We start from the raw sequence: 27376 nt of genomic DNA on the forward strand, positions 1-27376 counted from the left end.
TGACTGTTACTTCATACTACTCTGCGTCAGGCACCAGAGGCAGAAGCCATTGGATCATTAGTAGGCGAATTAGACTTGTCTCTCATTGGTTTCTCTCACTTATCTAATTCTCCACTCGCCTCTCAGCTCACTTACGTCCAAATCTGACGAGCCGTTGATGAATGGCCCTGCAATGAGGGTAGCTGTAATGTGAATATGTTAAAAATGAATGAGCTGAGCTCTGCTGGATGATGAGTCAGTGATGGGACATGTTCACTGGCGCCACTGGTGTGGAAAAAATGGAGAGCTCTTATTAAATGCACCTGCTGTTAAGTCACATATTGCTCTTCTTTTCCCCTGGTTTTTGCAAATCGCACATCAGTGTTTCATTGCAGCTGGCTTAACCATGCATATTAAAACAACAGTGACTGACAGTACTGAATTGAGTCAGTACTCTGTGTTTCAAAAACTCAACTGGTAGAACATGGTGCTATGAATAAATAAAGATAAATAAGATTCAATATATATATATATTGAATCTTATTTATCTTTATTTATTCATATATTTATTGAATATTATATTTATTTATTTATTTATTTATATATATATATATATATATATATATATATATATATATATATATATATAATATAAAAATAATAAATATATACCTTGAATACACTGAAAGTCACTTTTGGATAGAAGCCAAATGCATAAATGTAAATGCACAACTGTAGAAAGAACTGAATTTTTTAATTTTTTTTATTTTAGTATCAATTTGGCACCAAAGTATTTCCAATTTAATTTGCTCAGGTCTTAAATTTTGGGGCGTGAATAGAGGAGATGCTTAAAACCAGGGGCGCAGATTCCAGGGGGATGGGGGGAGTTAACCCCCCCCCCCCAATAATCAAAACAAGCAAGTACACACACCCTCCCCCCCGCCCCCCCCCCCCCCCCGGAATCTGCGCCCCTGGTTTTAAGCATCTCCTACATTAGAAAATAGCGAATTGCGCTTTGCGCCACTTCATTTACAAACAATGCACCAACAGTAGCGCAACATGCCCACTTGCGCTTTGCGCTGGCGTGACAATTGCACTTAGAATTAGTGGTCTCATGATAATTGGATAAGACTTTGCACACTCTCGAAAATAAAGCCCTTAATATCTCATAATTTTGACATTGTATCTCATAATTTGGCTTTTTATCTTATAATTTGGACTTTATCTCAACATTTTGACTCTTAATCTCAAAGTCTTGACTTTTTAAACTCATAATTATGGCTTAGCATCTCAGAATTATGACTTGGCATCTCATAATTTTGGCTTTTTATATAATTTATTTTACTTTTTAACATCAGAATTATGGTTTAGCATCTCATAATTTGGATTTTTTATCTTATAATTTGGACTTTTTAACTCATTATGATTTAGTCTCTCATGATTTTGACAGTATCATAAACATGAATTTTCTTCTAATAATTTTGACTATCTCATAAATATGACTTAGCATCTCATAATTTTGATTTAGAATCTCATAATTATGTCTTTGTGATTTGTTTATCATAAAATCAGGAAATTTGAGCACATTTTTTACAGTACAGATTATTCTCTGAACTCTTTACAAAGTTTCTCTAATTCTTCATCTATTCTCTCACCGATTTAAGTCCATGGTGGCGTTTCTAAAAGACCCCGCCGGTGCCCCCCTGTGGGAGGAGAACCCTGAGGCTAAAGACGTTGTTCACATTGAGACGGAGAAGGTGAGTATCACTCTCTGAAGCTCACTGCAATAAAGATCAGCTTTCTGCTCGGAGTATTTATCAGGTGTGGGAACTTCACACAGAACAAAAGCATGTAGCTGAGAAATCTGCAACAGAATAGCAGGCCTATTCTTCAGACTCCAGAGATTAAACCTGCCTGCCGGACAGTGTGCCCATGAACGAATGTGAATGTAAATCCACTAGCCTTAGTTTTTGGACCATTTTGTCCAGGACACAGGAAAAACTGTGTTGGTCATATTTCACCCCAAATCAAAAGAAAGGAATTATATGTTTTGCAAATAAAAAACGAAATCTGTTTTTAAGAACATTAAGGGTATTGTAATATTATTTCCATGACAATTAATTATACTAACAACAATTATTATAATATTTTAAAGTATTTATACATTATGCTGATTTAAATAATAATAATTTAAAAAAAAAAACACATCCTGATATTATAGTTTTTTGTTTGTTTTTTGCCCAGAGTGATTGACTCATGACTGCCGCAGCAATGCAGCAGCAACAAAGCAGCAGCGCCAAACAAACATATACAAATTTTCTCCTGTTAATACTGTGACAACTGACCCTCTATAAACCCCCTTTACATGTAGGAAATGTTCTACTCTACCAAAGATGTATCATTGTGCTTTTGGCCTGCAGGACTTCAGGAAGCTGATGAAAAGAGAGGAGAGGCCCATCCTCATGATGTTTTACGCCCCATGTGAGTCATTTTCTGCCTCTAGACACTTTATATGATGCAAACCATGTGCAATCATACAAAATGTGACAAATAAAAGCTGTTGCATTCATTTCTTTTGAAGAAGATCCTAGCTTTTTAATTTGTATGATCAAGTGTGCCAGAATCAATTCCCGAACCCTTATGGAGTAACTGAACCATATTTAGGGACCAGAATATTATAGAGACGTGGCCAAATAAGCCCCCAAACACCTTAGCCACTGCATAATAATGCACTAAAACCACTGACAAAATCTTAACAACCGCATAGCAACAGGCCATTGGCATTCTGACATCAATCTCTTCTACATGCAGGGTGTGGTGTGTGTAAAAGGATGCAGCCAATTTTTCAGCATGCAGCCACTGAGACAAAAGGGAAATATGTAAGTAGCATGTCAAAGGCATTCACATGGCCTATTGAGTCTCTTATTTCCATGTTTTAAAGTCAGACCATACCTCAACAATGTGTTTTTTTTCCCCCGTATCTGGTACACTTGGTTAATTACTTAACAGGTGGGATGTTTTGCAAAACTATTGATGTCCCTTTTTGACAGAACATTTAGTTCCCCTCATTAGAGCAAGAAGCAATTTTGCCTAAAAGCACTTATGCTGATTTCATAGTACAGTTATTAGATGTACTTCCTGCTGTTGATGTCTGTGGTCAAATATAGATTATATGCCAGCTCAGCTCAATATCTCTATGTACACTTTTGCAAAACCCACACTGTACTTCACTGCACATTTTTCATTCTCAGACCTTTGTTTCTCTCTCTCTCTCTCTCTCTCTCTCTCTCTCTCTCTCTCTCTCTCTCTCTCTCTCTCTCTCTCTCTCTCTCTCTCTCTCTCTCTCTCTCTCTCTCTCTCTCTCTCTCTCTCATCTCAGAATGTTCACAGAAGTACACACACACATCCATGCTTGACTTTCATTCAAACTGAAAATGTTGAAATAGAACTCAAAAGTTTTAATAACCCCCACTGTGAATTTCAAAGTGGGCATGTTGTCAACATGGAAGCTTGCAAAAGCCAAAAGGTCATCAGTCAGTATCACACAGCTGGAACAACAGAAGATTCTCATCTTCAGAACTCCCACAGTCATGGAAAACCTGGAAATGACAGGGAATTTTAAAGTTGTTTTCAAGGCCTGGAAAAGTCATGGAAAATTTCTATAGCAAAGATACATTTTTCTAGTTATGCTCTGCTCTTAAATATTTAATCAACTAGATATTGAACTTGTGTTGAGTAAAACACATTTTCACCAATTTGTGACTGAATCATTCTTTTCAGCAAGTTCATTTCAATAAATCGGTCAAACTGATTCACAAGTTGGTCTGAATGATTAGCAAATTGGTCTAAATTTGAATGATTCTTAAAAATCCTTATTCAATCACCAACAACTGGAAAGGTCATTTAAAAGTTATAGAAATTAATTGGTTAGAAAAACTTTAACCCTGCGTCTTCCTTTTATTCACCGGTAAACATAACTTTATTGCATAAAGAAAATATCTATCATCAATATGAACAGACCCTGCCACTGAAAGAAGTGGGGGTGGGGGTGGGGGGGGGTTTCTTCTCTTCCTCACATAAAGAATTGCTTCTTCAGTTTAAGCAGTATTTATTTGTCTTACCTCGGAATGATGAGTGGGCACTACCAGGGGCTAGTAAATAAGATGCTCGTTCAGAGATTTGCATAATGAATGGATGGAATGCTGGTATGGACGTGACATGAGTAGATTTGCTGCCTCCTGTGTTCTGAATTTCCACGTACGTGTGGGAGAAGCTGATAACATTGCAGAAATGTTGATGGATTTGGGAGGTAATCGTTGGTCAGCAGAGTGCGACTGCACATTTTTCAGTGGCCAGACAGATACGTACGAGGCCCTGGAGACAATTTGTGACTTTCGGATAATATGCATTTATTTTCGAATTCATCATGAAACATTGCCTGTCATAACTGAGCTATTTGAAATAAGGCCATATGGTATATTCTTTCCAGATAGCAGTGTAATACACCATTGGAATGGATGAAGTTACGTCGCATTTTGACATTTAAGCACAAATCAAAATGAGTCTGCAGGAATAGTTCTCCCAAAAATGTTAATTCTGTCACCCCCAACACCGCCACCCCCCCCCGGTCCGAAGGGTTTGACTTTTTTTCCGTGGAACACAAAAGATAAATTTTTAAAGAATATTCTGTCCACTTTTCCATATAATGAAAGTGAATGAAGACTGGGGCTGTCAAACTCCAAAATTACAAAAAAAATGGTTAATACAACTCGACATACAAGTTTTCTGAAGTCATTTGATAGCATTTTATGAGGAACAGTCTGAAATTTAAGTGGTTATTCATAATTTTCCTCTCCAGTGAGCAGTTAACAGCTGCGACCGGATCAATGAGTCAGTGAGATGAACTCAGGAACTAAATCAGTCAGATTTGTAAATGAATCATTTCATCTGATTTGCAAACTGAATCGATTGATTCATTGTAGGAGGAGAGTAAAGGAAAAGATTTTCAGTGAATAACTAATTTTGTCTGTTTCTTTTTGGTCTGTTCCTCACATAATCTTTATCACATGGCTTCAGAAGACTTGGAATATGTACACAAGTATGGACCACTTTTCATCATGCTTTTATGATGCTTTTTTGCCATTTTGGAGCTTGACCATCCCAGTCATTATTCACTTTAATTATAAGTAAAAGAGTGGCCATGATATTCTTCAAAAACCTTTTGTTTTCCACAAGGGAGAAAAATAGTCATACAGGTTTGGAATAACATGAGGGTGAGTAAATAATGACAGAATTTTCATTTTAGAGTGGACTATTTCTTTACGTAACTTTTCTCTAAAACCAAGGTGAGTTGAAATTGCTGTTGGGGTGGGATTTGTACATCAGAACCTCGCAATGTCATCAGAGAGTTGGATATTTTCTCTGTCCCACTTCGCTGCATGCCATCTATATCAACAAGCTTTCTGCTTAAACTCTGATGTGGCCATTCATCTTCATTTTCCTTTGTTTGAGCTAGTAGACAGGGATTGTTTGTATTGAGTTTAATCCATTGCCTTTGGCGTAGGTGCTGGCGGGGATGAACGTGCACCCAGCGGAGTTTGATGGGCTCAAACAGGAGTTCAATGTTAAGGGCTACCCAACCTTCTGCTACTTTGAGTGAGTTACACTTGGTCCTTAACTCTAAAACAAACAAAGAATTGTGCAAATTGTTGCCAAGCATAAGAGAAAGTGGGGTAAGAAAAATATTCTGAATATTAAAATGTTTTTTGTTGGTTTAGGAAAATGTTATCCTAAACCAAAATCTTAGAAAATTTTAAATGTGCAGCAAAATAAGACTCTAAAATTTAGTAGTGCATTATTAAATTGTTTAGGAACACTTTATAATGTATTTTTATGCAGTATGTTAACACTGGTTAATGCAAAAGTTAACATGAACTAACAATTACCAATATTTCTACAGCATTTATTAAGCATGGTTAATGTTAATTATGAACAAACAATAAACAATTCTATATTTACACAAAACATAATGACCACTCACAGGTTAAGTGAATAATGTTGATCATCTCCTAACAAGGGCACATGTCAAGGTCTGGGTAGATTAGATAGTAAGCGAACAATCAGTTCTTGTATTCAACGTGTTGAATGTAGGAGAAATGGGCTAGAGTAAACCTGAGCGACTTTGACAAGGGACAAATTGTTATGGCCAGACAACTGGGTCAGAGCATCTCTGAAATGGCAAGGCTTGTGGGGTGCTCCGAGTCAGCAGTGCCGAGTACCTACGACAGTGGTCCGAGGAGGGACAAACCACAAACCAGCGACAGGGTGTTGAGTGCCCAAGGCTCATCGATGCGTGAGGGCAATGAAGGCTATCCCTTCATTGTCCGAACTGACAGAAAGTCTACTGTGGCACATATAAATTTTAATGATGGTTATGGGAGGAATATGTCACAACACTGCATCACACCCTGCTGTGTGTGGGGCTGCGTAGCCGCAGACCGATCAGAGTGCTCATGATATGACCCCTGTCCACCGTTGAAAGCACCTACAATAGGCACGCGAGTGTAGGAACTGGACCTTGGAGCAATGGAAGATGGTCACCTGGTCTGATGAGTCCTGTTTTCTTTTACATCAAGTGGACAGGTGTGTACATGTGCGCCGTTTACGTGGGGAAGTGATGGCACCAGGATGCACTGTGGGAAGACAACAAGCCGGTGGAGGGAGTGTGATTCTCTGAGCAATGTTCTGCTGGGAAACCCTGGGTCCGGCCATTAATTTGGACGTCAATTTGACATGTGCCACCTACCTAAACATAGTTGCACACCAGGTACACCCCTTCATGGCAGTGGGATTTCCTGATGGCAGAGGCCTCTTTCAGCAGGATAATGCACCCTGCCACACTGCACACATTGTTCGGGAATGGTTTGAGGGACATGATGAAGAGTTCAAGGTGTTGCCCTGGCCTCCAAATTCCCCAGCTCTCAATTCGATTGTTGGTTCATGATACTAATGCATTAACTACCGTAATGTTAATGTATACAGCCTTATTGTTAAGTATTACCAATAGTTTTTTGCATAAACATCTTTTTTTTTTTTTTTTTTAAATGTAAATCATTCAAATATTCCCCAATGACTTAACCCACCCCATGACATGTCAGAGCTTACCCTTAACATGGTACAAGATGTGTCACTGGACCACTTTTTCTTTTGAGAAATCATTTTTTTTTTTTTTGTTTCCCTTAATTTGTAGATGCATTTTTCTCATTTCAATTCATAACAGACATCCTGAAATATATAATTAAGCGTATTCATTCTAACTCTAACATTTCTCCTTGCCTAGAGGACAATGTGAAAAAGTGGCACAGCTTACACTACTCTCCCCTATTTTTCTTTTGCTGTATTAAAAATAAACAAGTTCTGCATTAGGATAGAACATGCATCATAACAGCTTAAATTGATATTCTTTGCTAATACAATGATTGGTCAAAGTGACATGTCATCAGGAAGGTCCTTTTGTACAATATAAAGGATCCACTTCTAATCTCTATTATAAAATTCATTGATCACAGTTGCTCTGAATTTGCTTTATTTTATGGGTTGCACAATTATGATGCACTTGGTCTGAAGGTGACTCTGTATAGGAACGAGGGTCAGAATGGTTCCTCTCCAGTCCAATTAAGGGCCACTGCATCAGTCTCATTCACAACAAATGCATCCTTATGAAAATATTTTTGAACCATTCACCAGTCCTTCATCAAAGGTGAAAGCACAAGAAACACATACAACATCAACTCGAACTATACACCTCAGTGAGCACCAGTGGTTGCGAAACAATACTTTTTAAAGTAACAAAATGCATTGTTGTGGTGATGTTTTTGCATTACTTTTGCATGCAATGACTGTACCCTTAGACGTTGCATCACTTGCTGTGTTCATCGATTACAATTGGAGTAATCAAGGTTTACAATTGTATTTGTCAGTTAATAATTAGAGTAGTAATGTTCATTATAATTTGAAACAGGAAAAAGGGTGTAATTGTGTATATTCCAAATGTAACATGTTACTTTCATTGTTTCATCCACAAAATAACCTGAATGTAACATGTGTAATTTGTAATGCCCACACTGGTAAATGCTGCCATTGAGCAGCACTCAGAACACTTAATGATAGGCTTTAAATTTATAATACTACTTAAATCTGTCTTCACTGTGTCATCCATTCTGTCCAGAGCATTTTGCCTGCACATAGACTTGCGTCTGAAGCTCTGCATATTCAGCCTCTACTTAGTGCTAATAGCTCCATAATTTCAATTAAACACAGCCCTCCAAAGGTGACCGCAAGGACATGGTGCTTGACACCTACAATAGGTGCCAGATATTAAATAAATAGTGCAAAAAAAAGTTGTATTTGCAGATGGACACTGGTGTGTAAAATCTCTAGTGCCAGACTTATACTAGAATGTAAAATTGATGAGATATTTGTTTGATGGGTCAGTGCACAATACTTTTATGATCTGTCTGAATTCTGCAAAATAGCTTTATCCCCCACCATCTTCTGTTATCCTTCATCTTGCACACCCTGATCATTAATCTAAAAGGACTGAATAAATGAAAGCTATTCTTTGAGTGCATAATAAGCATTCATTTAATGTTAAAGCATATAGGTTAGCTGTCCGGACAACAGCCTGGACTGCCGTCATTTGTATATTCAACATTCTGTTCTATTACATTTATTCTAGATTCTATTCTATATTGATTCTTGTTTAAATTGATACTTACTATTAATACATTAATACTTTCTTATGCATCTCAAACAACATTGAAGGATCGTATAGACCCACAAGACTTCACAGAATGTCTTCAGTGTGCCTGATGTCAACATGCTGTGATGCAATGTAAAGTGTTATATGTACTGACAAAATCTCACTGACCCTACACCAGATCTGTTAAAGGAGAAATGTGTAAGTTCTGCACCACCAGCGGCACTAAATGTAATTATGAAAAATAATGTTAGATTTCCTGAATGTGATCTGCCATTAGTTGCACAAACAGATAGTCCTGCCCCAAACTCATGCCATTGTTTGATCCAGTGTTGCCATGTCAAGCTGTACAGGATACCCAAATGCAAGTGGATATTTTTTCCAAATTGAGTTCTGACCAGATATCAGGTCTTTTAGACTATGATCTGTCCTGTTACAGATGTATGTGGCTCAACTATGATCAAATTCAGAGTTTGAGGACTGTAGTTACTACAAAATCCACACTAAAACCGAAAAGTAAAGTCATTTTTTTCTGAGTTTTAGTGGTACTGTGTAGTTACTGTGTTTTGATTTGTAGAGCAGTATAGTTTACTATGCACATTAAACTAGGATAGAAGAAAGTATTTAAACATAAAATGACATGCATTACCTTTACAACCAGTTGCATGTTTAAAAATGTTTTATAGTTGCTTGAAACTTGAAGGTTAAAAGGCAAAAACAGCTTTGTCAGACTAGGAAATCAAGAAAACTGATATAAGATGAAGTCTGCCTCTAAAGTAATAATTCAGTTTGATGGGCATTGGTTTTCCACTTGATTTATTGATTTATTTTGGGGTTACGTTTCCACAATGCTTGTGGATCCCAACTGATCAGTGACAGTTACAAATGGCTTTCCATTGCCAGTGCTTCAGCTTAGCTCTCTCACTTGCAGCAGATTTCTTTTAATCACGGAATATGAGCAGATCAGACAAAAACTGATGAAATTTCCTGTGCATGAAGCTTTCTTCTGCACAAAGCTGAGTAAATACAAGAGCATTTCTGTGTACATTTGTGATCTCTTCTACTTGTGGTTATATGGATTAGTAAAGAACACAAAGGCCATTAGCTGGGGTCTTTGATTGTGCTCAGATTCCTGGGCCAAATGGCTTAATTAGCTTTGAGTCAAACGCTCATTTAAAATGTTTATCTTGGATGGCAAGAAGCGAGCAGTGGTCTTGGATGTTGTTTGTAATTCAGTGCTTTGGTGTGTCAGTTCAAATATCCTAAGCTCCCTAGTGCAATTTCTGATGGGAAAATAAGCGTGAATTAACATTGCCGTGTACCATTTAGCATGCTAAGCTGGAGAGCAAGAAGATTTGAAGTACATTTTTAAAAATCAATACTAATAGCTTTAACATAAACCTTCTGTTTTAAAACTTTTGGGGGTTATGGGCACTTTTCTTTGATGAATGTTGAGAAAAGACAGGAAATTATGGGGAGACAGAAAGGGAATGAGATTGGGACCCGACAGAGGCCAGAATCGAATCTGCGTCTCCCATACGTGCACCATCATGTCTATTTCCGCATATTAAAGTTTGTGAAATTGCTGTACACTTATTTGCACAAATGATGAGATTTGGTTTGGTTACATTTCCACAGCCAGTTTATGATTAACATCATTTTGTTTTTTTGTTTTGTTTTTTCTGAAAGAAAGGGAAAGTTCCTGCATCATTACGAGAATTATGGAGCCACCTCCAAAGACATCGCTGACTGGTTGAAAAAGTGAGTAAATGAAGCAATCAATAAGCTGGACTGAAAAACACCTAAACATTTTTAGCTGCATTGACATTCCTCAAGGCAAACAGACATACACAACCTCAAAAACTCTCTTTGCATTCATATTTACAACTGTTTGCTAGTGTCTGTTTCACTGACACTGCTGATGCTGTATATTAAAAGTCTGGGACAGAACAACAACTGATTGTTGTTTAGACCAGATGAAAATTTAATATTTATGTGTCAAGCCTTGCAATGTACTTAGCAGTATTTGTACTTAAAAAGTTTTGAATGAATTACTTTGGCAAGATGTAGTATTGGTTTGTAGATTGTCTCGCTTAGCCAGACTTCTGACTATTGGCATAAAGTATGGTCAACTTGTTCTGGCTAAGAACTGCCCACTTAGACAGGAAGATATTGTTTGACTGGCTTGTTTTTATATGCCATTAAATATGGAAGCAATTTCAATTTGTGAATGGCAGAAATGTGTACAGATGTATGTCTGTCCAAAAGTAATAACTACTGATTATTTCACACACTGTACATAGCTCAGAAAGTGGAATGTACGATTTTGCTTTCTGCCAAAGATTTGATGCCATTAACTTGGAAAACACTGGCAAATCCAGTTCATTTTATTTAAATTTTTTCAGCAAAAAATGCTCATTGTTGCAGCACGGTACTTTATAAATATGACTTTGTTCCTGAGTAGACTGATAAAATATTGTGCACCCTGATTTTCAGATCTTGCCATTTTTATGTGAATTATACATTACTCTGCCTATGAATGAGTTGTGGGCTGTTCGTGGGCATGCAGTGTAAGAGGGTCACTATTTTTTTTAATAAACTAAAAGGACCTTACTTCACTACTGTGATTCTGGACTTCAGTAATTTGACATTGTGAACTAGCCTATTTCACAGCTGGATTTGTCTGGCGAGTGCAACAACTACAGTACGTGTATGTATATTACCCACTGAATGGTTGGGTTGGGCTTGCTAGTGTTTGTCTCTGGAAAATTTGGCTCTGAATGGTCTTTGATCAGCTGATACACTTTTAGGAGACAAGCTTTTGGCTCCTTGTGCTCTACAAACAAATCGTTTGGGCTTTTCCTGAATGGGCACAGGACCTGTTAGGAGACAGATGTAAATTGCGGGTGTTTGTCTCTGGCTCAGAGCAGCTCTCTTCAGTCGGGCGTGACCATTCTCCACCAGATGAAGTGAGCTGAAACCAGTGGTGAGAATTTGAACCAACAGTGTCAAACTCATAGCTTTGGTATCTTGCTTTAGCCATTGGAAAGCTATGAGTAATAGTGTAGCTGTTTCAGAATATGCATCAAAATCTTAAAACAACAAAGACGTAATGACTAATGGAGACGTTTTTAATTCCTTTTTTAATATGTTATGGCAGTCCCCAGCCTCCACAGCCTAAAACTCCAGAGGTGCCCTGGTCAGAGTCGGACTCGGCGGTATTCCATCTGACGGATGAATCCTTTGATACCTTCCTGGAGGAGCATCCTTCGGTCCTGGTCATGTTCTACGCTCCCTGTGAGTAGCAGCAACAAAACTTCGGGTGACCATGTCTTGCCAAGACATGTTCAAGGATCATTGTTAGTCCTGCAACAACATTTCTATCAACCAATCAGATTTTAGGATTTGGGTTAGGTTTAAGGCTTAAGTATATCAAATAAATTTCATCATCAGTACAGCAAACGTTTTGCAGAGAAAGGAAGTACACCCTAACCTTAAGGCTGAGAGCTTGGGTTGGTGCTTGAACAAAACTTTGATCAATTTCCCTTTGATTTTAGGGGTAGTTTATGGTTAGGCCTAGGTTTGTTTGACAGGAATGTTGTTCCAGGACCTACAAAAGATCCAGGAACATGTCATCCTTGGCAAAATCATGGTCTATATATCACCTTGGTGTTTAGACATGGTAGAGGGTGTTCACTCAAGATGTATTTACGTTAAAACAACTACATGGAGCACAGCAGAATTGAACAGAAAGCACTTTAAGTCCCATACACCGTTGTGAATGTACAACGTTGCAAATGTACTCAAACTCAAAGTGCTTGTCCTCCCCCAAATTCATCTGATTGGTCCATTGTTTTCAATCTGACATTGATAAACTGATCTGAACTACTTTTAACTAACATGGCGTTCATGGCACGAGACGCTCCGTAGCAGCCAAAAATGTTCGCCTGGTGCAAATGAACAAAGTCCAAAAAACTGTGTAGACCAAACGCAGAAATATTGTGTGAACAGCCCCTTTCCATGGTAATACCAGGTTATATGGACATGTATTATGATAGAACCATGATATTCTTTGAAGTATCTTAGAATACCATGTAAATACCGTGGTACTTGATATGGTAATAATAAATCAGTATCATGGTAATACCATCTGATGTCATCACTGTTGTGAGGTGCTGCCACAATACTTTTTTGTAAGGGCAGACAAAGTCCCAAAATGATTTTTAAGCGACAAAGAAACTTTTTGGGAAAAACACTGTGAAAATGTTGTCCATCTGTTTATCTTGTATGAATTGCACTTGTATCACACAGTGTGCGCTGTGTGATGTTGTTATATCAATTTTATTCTCAAATGAATCTACCTGACATAGATTTGTTGATACGAGGGTGTCAGTAGTCTTTCAGTATCTTGGGATGTTGCTTTTTGTGTGTGTGTGTGTGTGTGTGTGTGTGTGTGTGTGAAAAAAGACAGTTCTCAGCTTTCATACATTTTTGATCAAACACCTCTGATAGAACTTATTAATTTCCTGTAAAGATTGTATCCTACCAATCATAGTGTGAGCCTATACGTGCTCATTCTCTTGTCACATTAATATACTGATATAGTGCTGCATAACTTGGTTACATTCTCATCAACAAGACCAAATGCTATATCCGTGCTTGCACACAAATATTGGTTCACATGTCATCCATACAATGACAACAACGGTTAGGCCTCTCAGCATGCATAATCGTCACTGTTGAGTGTGGTGGAAAAATGACCTTTTCTCTGCATTGTATTAACTGTGAAACATAATGAATACTGGCATTCACCTCTTGTGCAAATTTCATCTGACCTGATTCTGAGTCACCTTATTCTTCTCAAAGTAATGAACAGTTATGTATAACCTGTTGTACATCGCTCTTAACAAAACAAAAAAAAACACATTTATAAGTAGAGCTAATTTGTTCATGTCCCCATAGTGTAAACTAGATAGGTAAAGTTTGTGAAGACAAACTTTGATGTTGGCTTGACAAAGCGTGTCTGAAAAATGAAGACTAATTTAAAAACAAATTAAGTTTGAAGGTTACAGATAGATAGATGTCAAACAAAAAGAGAGAGAGAGAGAGAGAGAGAGACCATTAAAGCAGATTAAATGCCTTGTTTACATTTGAATTTTACAAATTTTTGACAATTGGAGTTTGAATGATCTTGGCCCATTTGAACCTTCTGTTAATGTATGTCTATGGGATTTTGGGATGTTTGATCGCCTGTTGTGGGAAAATCTTAATTCTGATTAGTTAGAAAATCATAGCAACAGTCTGAAGTTTTGTGCCAAGTTTGGTGGCTGTAGCTCGAATGCTGTATGATTAGTTAACAGTCAAACATTTTGTTCTTGGTTGAAAGATTTTGAAAAAAAACCCTAAACCATGTCTATAGAATAACAGTGTGTTGGCTTTGTCAAGCCAACTTAATAAATACACAATGAGTCTACACTTGGCTCAGTTATCTCTGGCTTATGTTTACTGGAACAGCTGTTATGATTATGTTACAGCTGTAGAATTGGAAACTCTTTGCCTACTTTCCCACTGCATGCTGTCGCAGATGAATGCTGGTTCTGATTATTTTAGTCACTGTCACCAGCAATATTTTGGACTCTTTTATAGATATTGAGTTGAGCCATTTTCATGCAGTGTCAACCTAAAGAATGTAACCACAGTGCTATAAAAAAAAAAAAAAAACTTAAACCAGCTTAAGTGGTTTGTTGATTTTAACTGGCTTAAGCTGGTTTGGCTGATCTAGCTGGTCTCTCACCCAAGCTGCTTGTCTTTGAGTCTGACCAGCTGACAAGTACCCAAGACCTTCTAAAACCATCAGGCCAGGCCACCCTGACCAGTGGAAATCAGAAAGTAAAGCTGTTAAGAAAGTCTTGGATCATCTGTGCCTAGGCCTGTCACATTACTGTATATAATCACCTGATTGCAGTAATTTGATCTAATCTTTATTATAGCATTATTTGAGCTAAACAATCAGTGTGTGTTTTAATTGCAATCACATATTTACATCCAAATAATGGCATGACATTTTCAGTCTCCCTTTGCGTAACAGTCATGCGGTATGCAAGTCATTAATCACCAGGGTTGGGGAGTAATGGAATACATGTAACGGGATTAAGTATTTAAAATACAAAATATAAGTAACTGTATTCCACTACAGTTACAATTTAAATAATTGGTAATTAGAATACAGTTACATTCAGAAAAGTATTTTGATTACTGAAGAGATTACTTGCATTTTATTGTCATTTGTTTCATTTAATATTTAGTCCTTTCAGATGGAAAACATTTATACATATAAATGATGCAATCCAAAGTGCATTTGAACAGCGGTGAAACACTTTCTTATGATGTGTTACATTCATACGAGCAGACAGAGAAGTAAGTTTGAAGTAAGTTTGGAGCAGAAGAAATAGAAATAAACCTTGTGTAAATTGTCAGCTTTACACTAAGCTAAAATGCTATTTCTAGCCATTTTACATGCACGTTACCAGGCACGATCATATTTTTTTATCAAGAAAATTCACGTTGGATCATAATTTCTTTTTTTCTAGTAAGACCTTTGATATTAGGGCAAAAATCATATTCTTGATAATAATTTTTATATTGTTTTCCTGTAAAAATATAAAAAAAATCCTTAAAACAAGATCAATTTGATTTATCTTGTTTTAGAAACAACACTGCGTAAGATATTTAGGTTTTTCAGAGAATGTATTTTAAACATGTGTTTTTTGTCTTACTGTACTGGCAGAGTTTTTATAGTCAAAACAAGTGAAAAAATCTACCAGTGCTGAAGAAGTAATCCAAAGTATTTAGAATACGTTACTGACCTTGAGTAATCTAACGGAATATGTTACAAATTACATTTTACAGCATGTATTCTGTAATCTGTAGTGGAATACATTTCAAAAGTAACCCTCCCAACCCTGTTAATCACATATATATGTATTACGAACACCAGCAAAGATTTAATGACAGCCCTACCTGTGCCCTATCAAGTTTCTGGACTGACTGACTTAAAGGGATAGTTCACGCAAAAATACAAATTCTCTCATCATTTACTCACCCTCATGAAATCCCAGAATTTTATTTCTTCTGCAGAACACAAACTAAGATTTTTTAAAATATCTCAGCTCTGTAGGTCCATACAATACAAGTGAATGGTCAGAACTTTGAAGCTCAGACAGTCCCATAAAGGCAGCATAAAAGTAATCCATAAGACTCCAGTGGTTAAATATGTGTTCAGAAGCAATATGATAGGTGTGGGTGAGAAAAAGATCAATATTTAAGTCCTTTTTTTTTTTTTTTACTAAAGGACTGAAAGTGAAAGTGGAGATTTATAGTAAAAGCAAGGACTTAAATATTTACATTTATGCATTTGGCAGATGCTTTTATCCAAAGCGACTTACAGTGCCCTTATTACAAGGACAATCCCCTGGAGCAACCTGGAGTTAAGTGCCTTGCTCAAGGACACAATGGTGGTGGCTGTGGGGATTGAACCAACAACCTTCTGCTTACCAGTTCAGTGCTTTAGTCCACTACGCCACCACCACTCCGATTCACCAAATATGAATCTCTTTCTCACACACCCCTATCATATCTCTTCTGAAGACATATATTTAACCACTGGAGTCTTATGGATTACTTTTATGCTGCCTTTATGTGATTTTTGGAGCTTCAAAGGTCTGACCACCATTCACTTGCTTTGTGAGGACCTACAGAGCCGAGATACTCTTCTTAAAATATTTGTTTCTGTTCAGCAGTGGAAAGAAAGTCATACACATCTTGGATGGCATAAGGGTGAGTAAATGATTTTCATTTTTGGGTGAACTATCCCTTTAACTTGCAGTGGGCATTCAAATCTGCATTTCAAGCAGCATTTTTTGTTTATGGTCTTTAAATAATTTAAATTTAGAATGATTTATATTAAAATATAATTTTTTGCACCTGACCTTCCTTGTTTTGCTATGGACCTCAGGGTGTGGACACTGTAAGAAGATGAAGCCAGAGTATGATGAAGCTGCTGAGATGCTCAACAAAGATCCAGATGTGAGTTCCCTCTTACTTTATTTTGACATATGAGAATTTGATAATGCTTATATATTTCATAGATACCGTATAATTCTGACATCCTTTGACACTGCAAGGCATAACATGAAGCATTTGGTTGTAGAGCACCTATGTACAAAGTGTGTAATTTCTGTGCCTCAGTCGAATCCAAATGGAATTTCTGCCTTTGGTTGATCAAACAGATATTCCCAGCCTAACTCATGCCATTGGTTTTGCAAATGTTACTATGTCAGGCTGGTTATGATACTAAGACAAACAGAGCAATGTTTTGAAAGCACCACAGAACTACGGTGTTCACACTATTCGGGAAAATCAACATGCCAATGAAATAAATAGCTGGCATAGGAGAAAATATTTTCACACAAAAAATACACACTTCACCTTTAATTAAATGGTTCCAAGTGTGTAATTGTCGCTCTGAGGCATTCCTTATAAAGAGTCTGTGTCCAATTGCCTTGATTAAAATTGGCCTAGACAATTTGAAAACACCCTGGGGCAAATCCAAAAATAACGTTTGACACTTCTGCAACTTATGATATAATATTTCCATCTCTAAATGACATGTTGATTTCTTTTTGGCCCTAAAGAGTTACAACATGAGACATCCACTGTACAATTCACAAACAACTATCTCTGACCATGTTGTGCAAGCTAGCGGTGTGTTTCTCATTATATGGGTGTGGCCGCTGTGTTAGCTGTCCTCTCTGGTCAAGAGTTGCAGGCCAACTAAGTCACCAGAGCCTCATAGTTGGAGTAATTATGTCATCCTCTTCCCTCTGTTGTCCCTGTGGCCTTCAGCTTGAGACCGCTCGGAGTGATGCTCTTCCCAGAGTTCAGTAACAGCACGTTATGCATTATCTAATGCATGCTCTTGCCCTCACACCTTCTCCCCCGAGAGAGCTGAAGTCATTTATTTTTCTCATTCCGTTTGCTCACGGCCCCTACACACATTTGAATAAGGGGGGCCCGCATGGCGATATTTTTTTAAAGCATTTTCAATTTGCATCTCGCTGAGAGTTTGGGAAAAGGGTATTTAAATGTGCATATAAAAATGTAAGACATTATAAACATGACATTTTGTAAGTGGATGGCAGAGAAATTCAAGTAGTCGCTCAAGAGTATCCTTGAAATGTGGTGGTGTTTTTTTAATGAGATGCGTTTTTGTATTGGTTGTCAAGTGCTTGTCCATTTACTCTTACACATACACTTCTAATTGGCTTACAGTTACAGGGTCAGCGATAGATGTTCTTCGACCGGCACTTTTTTCAAAGATTATTTGCCCCCTGAGGAGTTAGTGCCCACAAATCCTTTGTTTGTGATAATGCCCAAGACTCGTATCATAGCTTAATAAAAAAAAAAAAAGGGATAGATTAAGGTATCCCAATGAGAGATGTGTACAAATAGAGGTATAAGCTGAGGAAACATTCATAATGACAATCCATTCTGCGGCTATATAATAGTGAGAAGACAGCTGTGCCAAATAATTGCACTTTTAATTTCATCAAAATACTTTGCAGACTGCATGTTGTCATTCGGGGCCGGATGTAGGCATGGGCAGGGGTGAGCTGAGCCCACCCAAACGTGAGTCTTGCCCACCCAATCAAACATTTTTGTTGCAAACATGGTTTTAAATAAAAAAAATGTGTTTTTTTGTTTTTTTTTGTGCATTGGTTAAAAGCAATATGGCTGTGTGTTGCAAACCTTAAGGGTGTGCTGTAGACTGCTCAACCAATCACAAAACAGCACCAGAAATGTGTAGTGTTTTTCTATTTTTGTCATTGGCCGAAAGCAACGACACACTCAAGAAGCGGCAAACCAGAGAGTCCAAGACATCAAGCGAGCAACAACGGTAATAAGAGATATTTTTGTGCAATGTATAGGTTTTCTAATGCCCATATAGAAGCCTGGTGCTGTCTCGATGTGCAGTGACCATGTGGCCGCTGTTAATGTATCACAGGCTCCCTCTTATTAAATATCTCCCTGACTCCCACTCCCTCCACATCAGCTCCCCAAAAATACTGGACCTGAATTATAAAATAGAGATCTACGTGGGATGTATTTTTCAGACTCGCTCCCACGAGATTCTGTCCCACTCCCGCAAAAAAATATGTAATATTTTGTCCCGCTCCCACCCGCAAGCCCGCAGGTAGTGGTCTGCACAAATTTTTCAGTCCCGGTCCCCTAAGATTCTGATTGACCTTTGGTTGATTTCAAAGTTTTGTTTGTACATTTCTTTAATAAAGCGTTAACATCCATAGCACTTTCCACCGCATGGAGCACAAGGAATCATTTGTATGAATTAGCCACCAACCCTGCGCCTGTAAATAGTTTATTTTTTGTTGGTCTTGCGCAATAGACGAATAACACAAATAACACTCTGTACCTTAAATACATTAAATAAATCTGAGGAACAGCTATTTTGTTGTTTAGATATTTAGATTTTGCGGGAGTCCCGCAATTCATTTCTTTCTCCTGCTCCCACGCACACATCATCCTGCGCTGCACTCTGATGTGCCGAGTCCCATTGATTCCGCAGCCATTATTAGCTGATAGTACCGTATGTGATCATGATTCATAGCTGGGTACAGTTTTTTTTTTTTTATATTGGGCCTTATGATCTTGACAGTTACGCCATGTCACGCCAATTAAAGACATTAAATTAGTCTGAGTAACCCAAATCCCAAATGCCCACCTATACTCTCCCCCAGCCCACGCTAGCATAGCTGGCAGGAGCCGGCCCTGTTTTCATTGCAACTTTTCTGATGAATTAATTGCCTTTTAAACCTTTGATAAATGAACTATTAAATCATAAATTAAAAAATATTTTGAAGGGATAGTTCAAACAAAAATTCAAATTTTCATCATTTACTCACCCACATGTTGTTCCAAACCTGTATGACTTTTCTTTCTTCCATGGAACACACAAGGACATGTTTGGTAGATCATTAGCCTTTTATAAAATGGTAAAAGATTAAATGAAAGTGAATGGTGACTGAGGCTGTCATTCTGCCTAACATCTCCTTTTGTGTTCCATGAAAGAAAGTCATATGGTCTGGAACAACATGAGAGATAGGTAATTGTAAATGATGGCAGAATTTACCTTTTCTTATGAAATATCCCTTTAATGTTTACAGTTGAAGTCAGAAGTTTACATACACTTAGGTTGAAGTCATTAAAACTATTTTTTTAACCACTGCACAGATTTCATATTAGTAAACTATAGTTTTGGTAGGTCGTTTAGGACATCTACTTGATGTATGACACAAGTAATTTTTCCAACAATTGTTTACAGACAGATTGTTTCAATTTTAATTGACTATATCACAATTCCAGTGGGTCAGAAGTTTACATACGCTAAGTTAACTGTGCCTTTAAGCAGCTCGGAAAATCCCAGAAAATGATGTCAAGCCTTTAGGCAATTAGCTTCTGATAGGCTAATTGGAGTCAATTGGAGTTGTACCTGTGAGTGTATTTTAAGGCCTACCTTCAAATTCAGTGCCTCTTTAATGGGAAAATCAAAAGAAATCAGCCAAAAAAATTGTGGACCTCCACAAGTCTGATTCATTCTTGGGAGCAATTTCCAAACACCTGAAGGTACCACGTTCACCTGTACAAACAATAGTACGCAAGTATAAACACCATGGGACCATGCAGCCAATATACTGATGCATTCTGTCTCCTAGAGATGAGCGTAGTTTGGTGCGAAAAGTGCAAATCCATCCCAGATCAACAGCAAAATACCTTGTGAAGATGCTGGAGGAAACGGGTAGACAAGTATCTATATCCACAGTAAAACATAGTTATCCTAACTGACCTAAGATAGGGAATGTTTTCTATGATTAAATGTCAGGAATTGTGAAAAACTGAGTTTAAATGTTTTTGGTTAAGGTGTATGTAAACTTCTGATTTCAGCTGTATATAATAATTCCCAATCAACTTTTTTTCCCCGAAATGATATTTTGAGTGAGTTACACATTTGTCCACTGAAGTGGACACGATGCATTTAGAGTCGCAAATGGCAATTTGTATGATAGCAAAGAATATGCTGTCTGGAAATTCTGGAATAAACAGTTGAGAGAGATATTTCAGAGTTGTTTGGTCCTTGAGTAGTGCCAACTTCTCTACTTTCGTCAGCCATGTTGAATTTATGTTGTCATAAACTATACAATGATACTGTATATAATGAGGACACAGTCATATAGAATTATGAATGAGGGTCAGAGGTAATCACCCATGGTTTTTCATTCATTCATACATTCATTCATGGTAGTTTGGAGGTAACATCTAACCTTGAATGGTTACAAATGGCTTTTAAAGGTCTGTCCATTGTATTGGACACCATGCAGCAGAGGGTTAAACCAGTTAGGTTCTGGGTATAAAGAAAGCATTTTTTCAAATACGAGAGTAGAACAAGACATGGAGCCACTTTATGTCTGCATGCCTGATCTCCTCTCCTGAGCGTTTAATAATTACACATCTCATCTCTACCTGCAGGAGGTCCTCTTAAACATAGAACGCGATCAATATTACAATGGCAACTTACTTTGTTCACAAATTAACGCAGCCTCTTGACACAGAGACAATTGAAGTTCTTAATGAGTTCTATAATTGATGGAAAGTTTTTGGAGAGTAATTAGGTTAAAAATGAGCATCTCTTATTGCAAGGCACTACAAGACTGTGTGAAACTGATTTTCACCTCCTGTTCCCAGCCACCTGCTTGCTCCTGCAGAATTTTTTTAGGGTAGACTTTTTAGGGCTTTCTTCCTGCCGCCTCCCACTTGATTTAGGTTCCGTTCACAAAATAATGTTTTTTAAATTCTTTATTTTTCTCAATAATATCATAAAGATGAAATAGAACAAATGAACAGTGTCATATAGGCTGTTGTATTTCTGGCTGCATTTGTGTTGTAAAGAGTGATGTAGATGTTTTCTGAACAATTACTGACTACAGCTCTGCACACTCTGGGCATTTTCTCAACTGACTTCATGAGGTATCTACTTAGAATGCTTTTTAAACCACTTTGAAGGAGTTTCCATGTATGCTGGGCACTTGTTTGCTGCTTTTCCTTCACTGTGTGGTCCAAATCATCCATTTAAAATAAATAAATAAATAACATTTTTAGTTCTAAAATTTGAAATCTTACTGGAAATTAGAGGAAATTCATACAGTATGTAGGGACAAGATATTAGTTTACAAATCTAATTTCAAGCATTTTAAATTTATGAGAAACAGAAATTAGTCATCTGTGTCCAAACATTTGATGGGATTTTGAATTTCAAAACTAACTTCAGAAATGTAATCTGATCTTGTGGGAATGGAGATCTCTTCTCAACAAATTAGCCACACTGATCATTTAATATATATATATATTTTTTTATTTTGGAACACTTGGACTAGTAATACTTCTTGGGTTTGTTTACACAAGTACATTACTGTAAGTGATTTTGAGATTACATTTTTCTATGTTTTATGCTGAATGTAAACAGAGCCTCTGTTTCTGTCTGTCAGTGTTTCTCTGTAATCGTGTTCATACTGTATGTGTATGTGTATGCTTCAGAGCCCAGGTGTATTGGCAGCAGTGGACACTACCATTCACAAGTCCATTGGAGAGCGCTTTAAAATCTCAGGATTTCCAACAGTGAAGTACTTTGAAAAAGGAGAAGAGAAGTACATACTTCCACAGCTCCGCACCAAAGACAAGATTATCGAGTGGCTGCAGAAGTGAGTTGAGTTGGGGTGGGGGGTGACAGAGGTATATGATTGCTTATGCTTTCATCTATTCATTTGTTTCTTTACACTTTTCTCTGTAATATTTGTTTCTGAAGGAAGTGGATTAAGTGCTCAGGCAAGGTCACACACAGGTGTGGCATTAATTGCTTTGCATTGTTCTTTTCATCAACAATCTTTTAACTCTATAAATAGTCCCGATAGTCCATTATAATTATTAAATATGTGCAGATAGTTGATATGGTCGATAACAATGGAATGATACCAGTCATGATACACAGTATTGATAGTACTGTGTATCAATGACATTTGGTGAATGGAAAATACATTTCTCTCATAATGTCGACACAGCCGGTATGTTAAGTAAATGTAAACAGACAGGACAAAACGAAACAAAAAAAATTGGATTTGTGTCATTATATTGGATCTGTGCAATATGTCTTACAGTGTTAATCAAACAACAATATTCACAGTAGTTTTGAGAAATCCTTAAAGGCTACATGCCATTGTTTTAATTTGTTTATATATATATATATATATACAGTACTGTGCAAAAGTTTTAGGCACTTGTGAAAAATGTTGCATAGTGAGGATGTCTTCAAAAATAATGCCATAAATAGTTTTCATTTATCACTTAATGTCATACAAAGTCCAGTAAACATAAAAAAAGCTAAATCAATATTCGGTGTGACCACCTTTGCCTAAATATATATATATATATATATATATATATATATATATATATATATATATTAATATTTACCTTTTTAATAAAGGATTGTGTTTATTATCATATTATTTTGTGCTGTGGTATCAAAATTGGTATTGACTATCATGAAATTTAACTGGTATTGGTACAGTATGGGCTACTGAAATTTGGTATTGTGACAACCTTCCATGTTAAAACAAGTTTTAGACCTTGGATAAACAGCAAAATCTTTTCACTGAGACACCGTTTCCACCTGGTATTAAGATGCGTTTCGAAACGCATCTTAATACCAAGTGGAAATGGGGCCTGAGACTGTTGAGGATTGTTTTAAGGGGCCCCACACATTTGACCTGTCGATGTTTTTCACACATTACCGAACTTCATGCTGAGAGTGCCCAGTAACTGTCAGTGGGTCAGTCAACAGGAACATGCTCTTGAAAACATGCACTCACTGATTCTAAAGAGCAACTGAGACCTCCATATGTGCTGGGACTGAACTATTACACCCCTGCCCCCTTTGCTGGCATCTCTCTTGGCTCTTTGTGATCTGTTCAACAGAGCTTGACTTCAATCAATCACTGCTAAGCTGACCTCTCATCGGAAAAGCTTGCCCTTGCTTTGCTAGTAGGGCAGTCCTGTTGTGTAGACAACAGCTATGAATTCAAGTGCATGACTGTGTCTTGTCACAGATCCCAGAAAAGTAGTGTTAAGCCTGTTTTCAGACACTTGGGATTATGCTATATGGGAATACCTTGGAACTAAACTGGAATAGGACATGAAATGTGTCAAGTTCTTCTCAAGACCAGAGAGCACAAGTCCAGGTTTTGTTTACTAAATTGTTTATTGGATGACTTGCATAATAAGTCACCCCAAAACCAAAAGAGGCTGTGCATTAAAGTGATTTTACCACGGGAAATGGGTGTTCTTGGGCAAGACTCAAAGCAGAGCGTTTTAAGTGATAAAAGACACAAATTTAGTATAAATAGTTATATTATTATTAATGATCATCATAATAAACAATTGTTCTGCCAATGAAAATAGTTAATTTGCCTTACTTTTACTGTCTTTAAGCAACATAGCAACTTGGCACATTAATATAGAATGTGCGCTCAAAGATGTGCGTTTACCTGCATTTTACAGAGGTTTTGAACACTGCTCATCCAATCAGAATTTTAAACTATACATTTTTAAGGACACTTTAAGGTTCACATCATGTCAGAATTACTGTAATTACGAGTTGACTACTCAGTCATTCGTTTCTATGGCATCGCTCATAACACCATAACAAATTCATGTGTGGCTTTGTTGTTGATGACATCACTATATTAATTCACCTCTATATGTTCTTAGAAAATGTTTAAGATGATAATTAAATTGCATATCAAATAGTAATATGTACTGTATAAACTACCTTTTAACTGTTGAGGCCGCTGCCATGTTGTTGGTTTTTTTTTAGTGCCGTCAGTCGATTAAAATGTTTAATCGCGATTCATTTTTTGTAGTTAATTACAATTAATCGCAGATTTTAAAAGTGATGAAATTTGACACTTTATATACTACTTGTCAATTTATTTATTTCCATTTTAGGAAAGAAAACAAAACAATATGTAACAGTATAATGCTTTATTAACATTTTCAAAAAAAGCCTTCCACAATATAAAGATAAAATGCACTAATATAGCACCAATTCAAGTAACATTAAACGTTTCCCATGTCTAACTGGGATTTTGACTAATTGAAAGAACTAGTCTCCACAAATGTTGAGTATTCATTGCAATGAGCATTAAATCTCAAACTCATCCTCCATAATATCAATCTGTCAGTAGACGGCAGCTATCCACTTTGTTACATCAATCGTGAAGCTGCGTTCATGATCCACTTCAGGGTGGCAACACCAACGTCTGAACTCACCATGAAAAGTGCTTCCAAACAAACAAACTTAACAAGGCTGATATACTTGAGTTCTATTAAAAGTCCCATATGGGCTTGTTTTGTACATCAAATAGCTAAGTGCTCCTTTCTCCATCATTTTATCACTAACAGGGAAGCACTGTCAGAGGTTCTTTTATTTATCTAATTAGCAACCTCTGAGGCGCTATCATAGGAGAGAGTGAAACGGTCAACTAGTGTGTTATGACCAAGGAGCTCTAAAATATGACAGTACCGCCCATAGAATGTGTATGGGACCACCGCATTATGCTGTTTTATGCTAAGCTTGTAGGCTCCACTTGGTGGAAGGGCTCTGCTGCTGTGGCATGTGCGTCAGTGTCACTCTGGGCGGACACATTACAAAGGTTCCGCCCTTCACACCAGTGTTTATACTGTATTAACGGTCAATGCATTAATCACGATTAAGAAAAATGAATGCGTTAGACTTTGTTAATTAATTGCTTGAGTTAACACATTAATTCTGACAGCTCTGTTCTTTTTATATTAGTTCTATAAAAACATAAAGACTTTTTACAAGTCGGAATCTTGTAATTACAATAATACTGACTTGGCATGAGCACTTTTCAACGTTTCCCAATGTATTCGGTTATGGAAAGTGTTTTTGAAAGGCTTCATTTTCAGTGGAGGAAAACACTGTTCCACTGTGGATGAGAGGCAAAAACATAGCAAAATTAATGAATTTTTAATAGGGCTGTCAATCGATAAATTATCAGTATATTTGCAGAGGAAAAATGATTAAATAATTAGAAATAATCATATTTAAATAATTAGAAATATAATATATGCAATAGATATAATAATTTATATAATTAAAATACATTATATTATAGTGGCAGACAAGTACAGCATTGATTAGGCAATATAAAAAGTGGCTTTAGAAGGCAATATATTGTTTATTTCCATATCATTGAACATAAACTTATCATTGGCCTACAGTCCACCGCAATCCAGTTTGCCAACGGATGCTTTTGGAGCTTCTCACTTTGGTTACGTCGTGTCGTAAACACAGAATTTTAGGACACTGTGTCAAGTTAAAAGAAAAACTTGTCTTGAGACCCCTGCACTGGGAGTTGCGCTCTGTCTAGCTGTGTTTGAATGCAAGAAGGAGTCCTTATTTTGTGCTGTCTGCTGTCTGTAGTGTGGTTTGTTGCATCTACAGCTGCACGTCTATACAGCTGGATTTGCGCTTACTGCCTTGAATTTGCTCTAGTGATAGAAATATTTTTATTACTCTCTGGGGCCATGATTAATTGCATAACTTTTTTTAACATATTATTTTTATATAATTATTTGAACTGATTTAACACATTAAATTGACAGCCCTAGTTTTTTTAATGAAAACGTACATATTAGTGTAGATGTTTATAGTGAGTAGCACACCTCTTTGATCTTGAGGAAAACTGACTTCATACATCCATTAAAATAACCTTGGTTGTTCAAAATTAATAGGAAAATGGCTAAGGAAAGTTAATTTAGTTCTGATCAAGTCTAACACCATTTGTTTCCAGATGCCTCCTGGCGGGGTATTTTAATTATTCAACAAAATTCATACATTTTAAAGTGTGAACCTGTAAGTGCTATACTTTTAGGGGGCTTACTTGGTTGGATATTTTGTTATTTATGCAATGAAAGTGTGAATTGAGTGCTAAATGTTTAAGGACCTCAGCGTCACAGTTTACATTTTAATCACAGTGACACTCTCTCACCTTCAGTCCCCAGGCACCACCTCCTCCAGAGAAGTCGTGGGAGGAGATGCCGTCCAGTGTGAGCCACTTAGGAGCTGAAGATTTCAGAGAATCTCTGAAAAAGAAGAAACATGCCTTGGTCATGTTCTATGCTCCATGTAAGCCATTTGTTATTAGACAGTACTGTAGCTATTGTGTCTGTCTAAAAACATGGATCCAATCTTCTCTCAGCCTTTAAAGGAAATTATAGGAAAATGTAGAATTTTATTGCTATCTAGAGCAGGGATTTTCAAACTTTTCAATGCCAAGGACCCCCAAATATGATGATATACTTGCGAGTGACCCCCCTTCCTAAAACATAAAAGCAGCTTTATATTTGAATGTATAAAGACCCAGTTTTATTGTGTGAGAAAAATAGTGTGATATTATAAAGAGAACATGTTAGCAAAATTAAATAATT

General features: G+C 37.0%; 1 protein-coding gene across 1 annotated transcript in view; it reads left to right on the top strand.

Moving 5' to 3' along the window:
* Positions 1-27376, top strand: part of LOC127446928 (protein disulfide-isomerase A5-like) — a 66905-nt gene that overhangs the window by 21343 nt on the left and 18186 nt on the right. Inside the window, exons 6-14 of the mRNA XM_051708265.1 lie at positions 1644-1736; positions 2400-2460; positions 2791-2858; positions 5543-5634; positions 10427-10498; positions 11898-12034; positions 16752-16822; positions 22403-22566; positions 26944-27074. Coding sequence (XP_051564225.1) covers positions 1644-1736; positions 2400-2460; positions 2791-2858; positions 5543-5634; positions 10427-10498; positions 11898-12034; positions 16752-16822; positions 22403-22566; positions 26944-27074 — 889 coding nt within the window. The remainder of the gene's footprint in view (positions 1-1643; positions 1737-2399; positions 2461-2790; positions 2859-5542; positions 5635-10426; positions 10499-11897; positions 12035-16751; positions 16823-22402; positions 22567-26943; positions 27075-27376) is intronic.

The sequence above is a fragment of the Myxocyprinus asiaticus genome, chromosome 10, assembly GCF_019703515.2.
Source record: "Myxocyprinus asiaticus isolate MX2 ecotype Aquarium Trade chromosome 10, UBuf_Myxa_2, whole genome shotgun sequence".
NCBI classification, from domain to species: Eukaryota; Metazoa; Chordata; class Actinopteri; order Cypriniformes; family Catostomidae; genus Myxocyprinus; species Myxocyprinus asiaticus.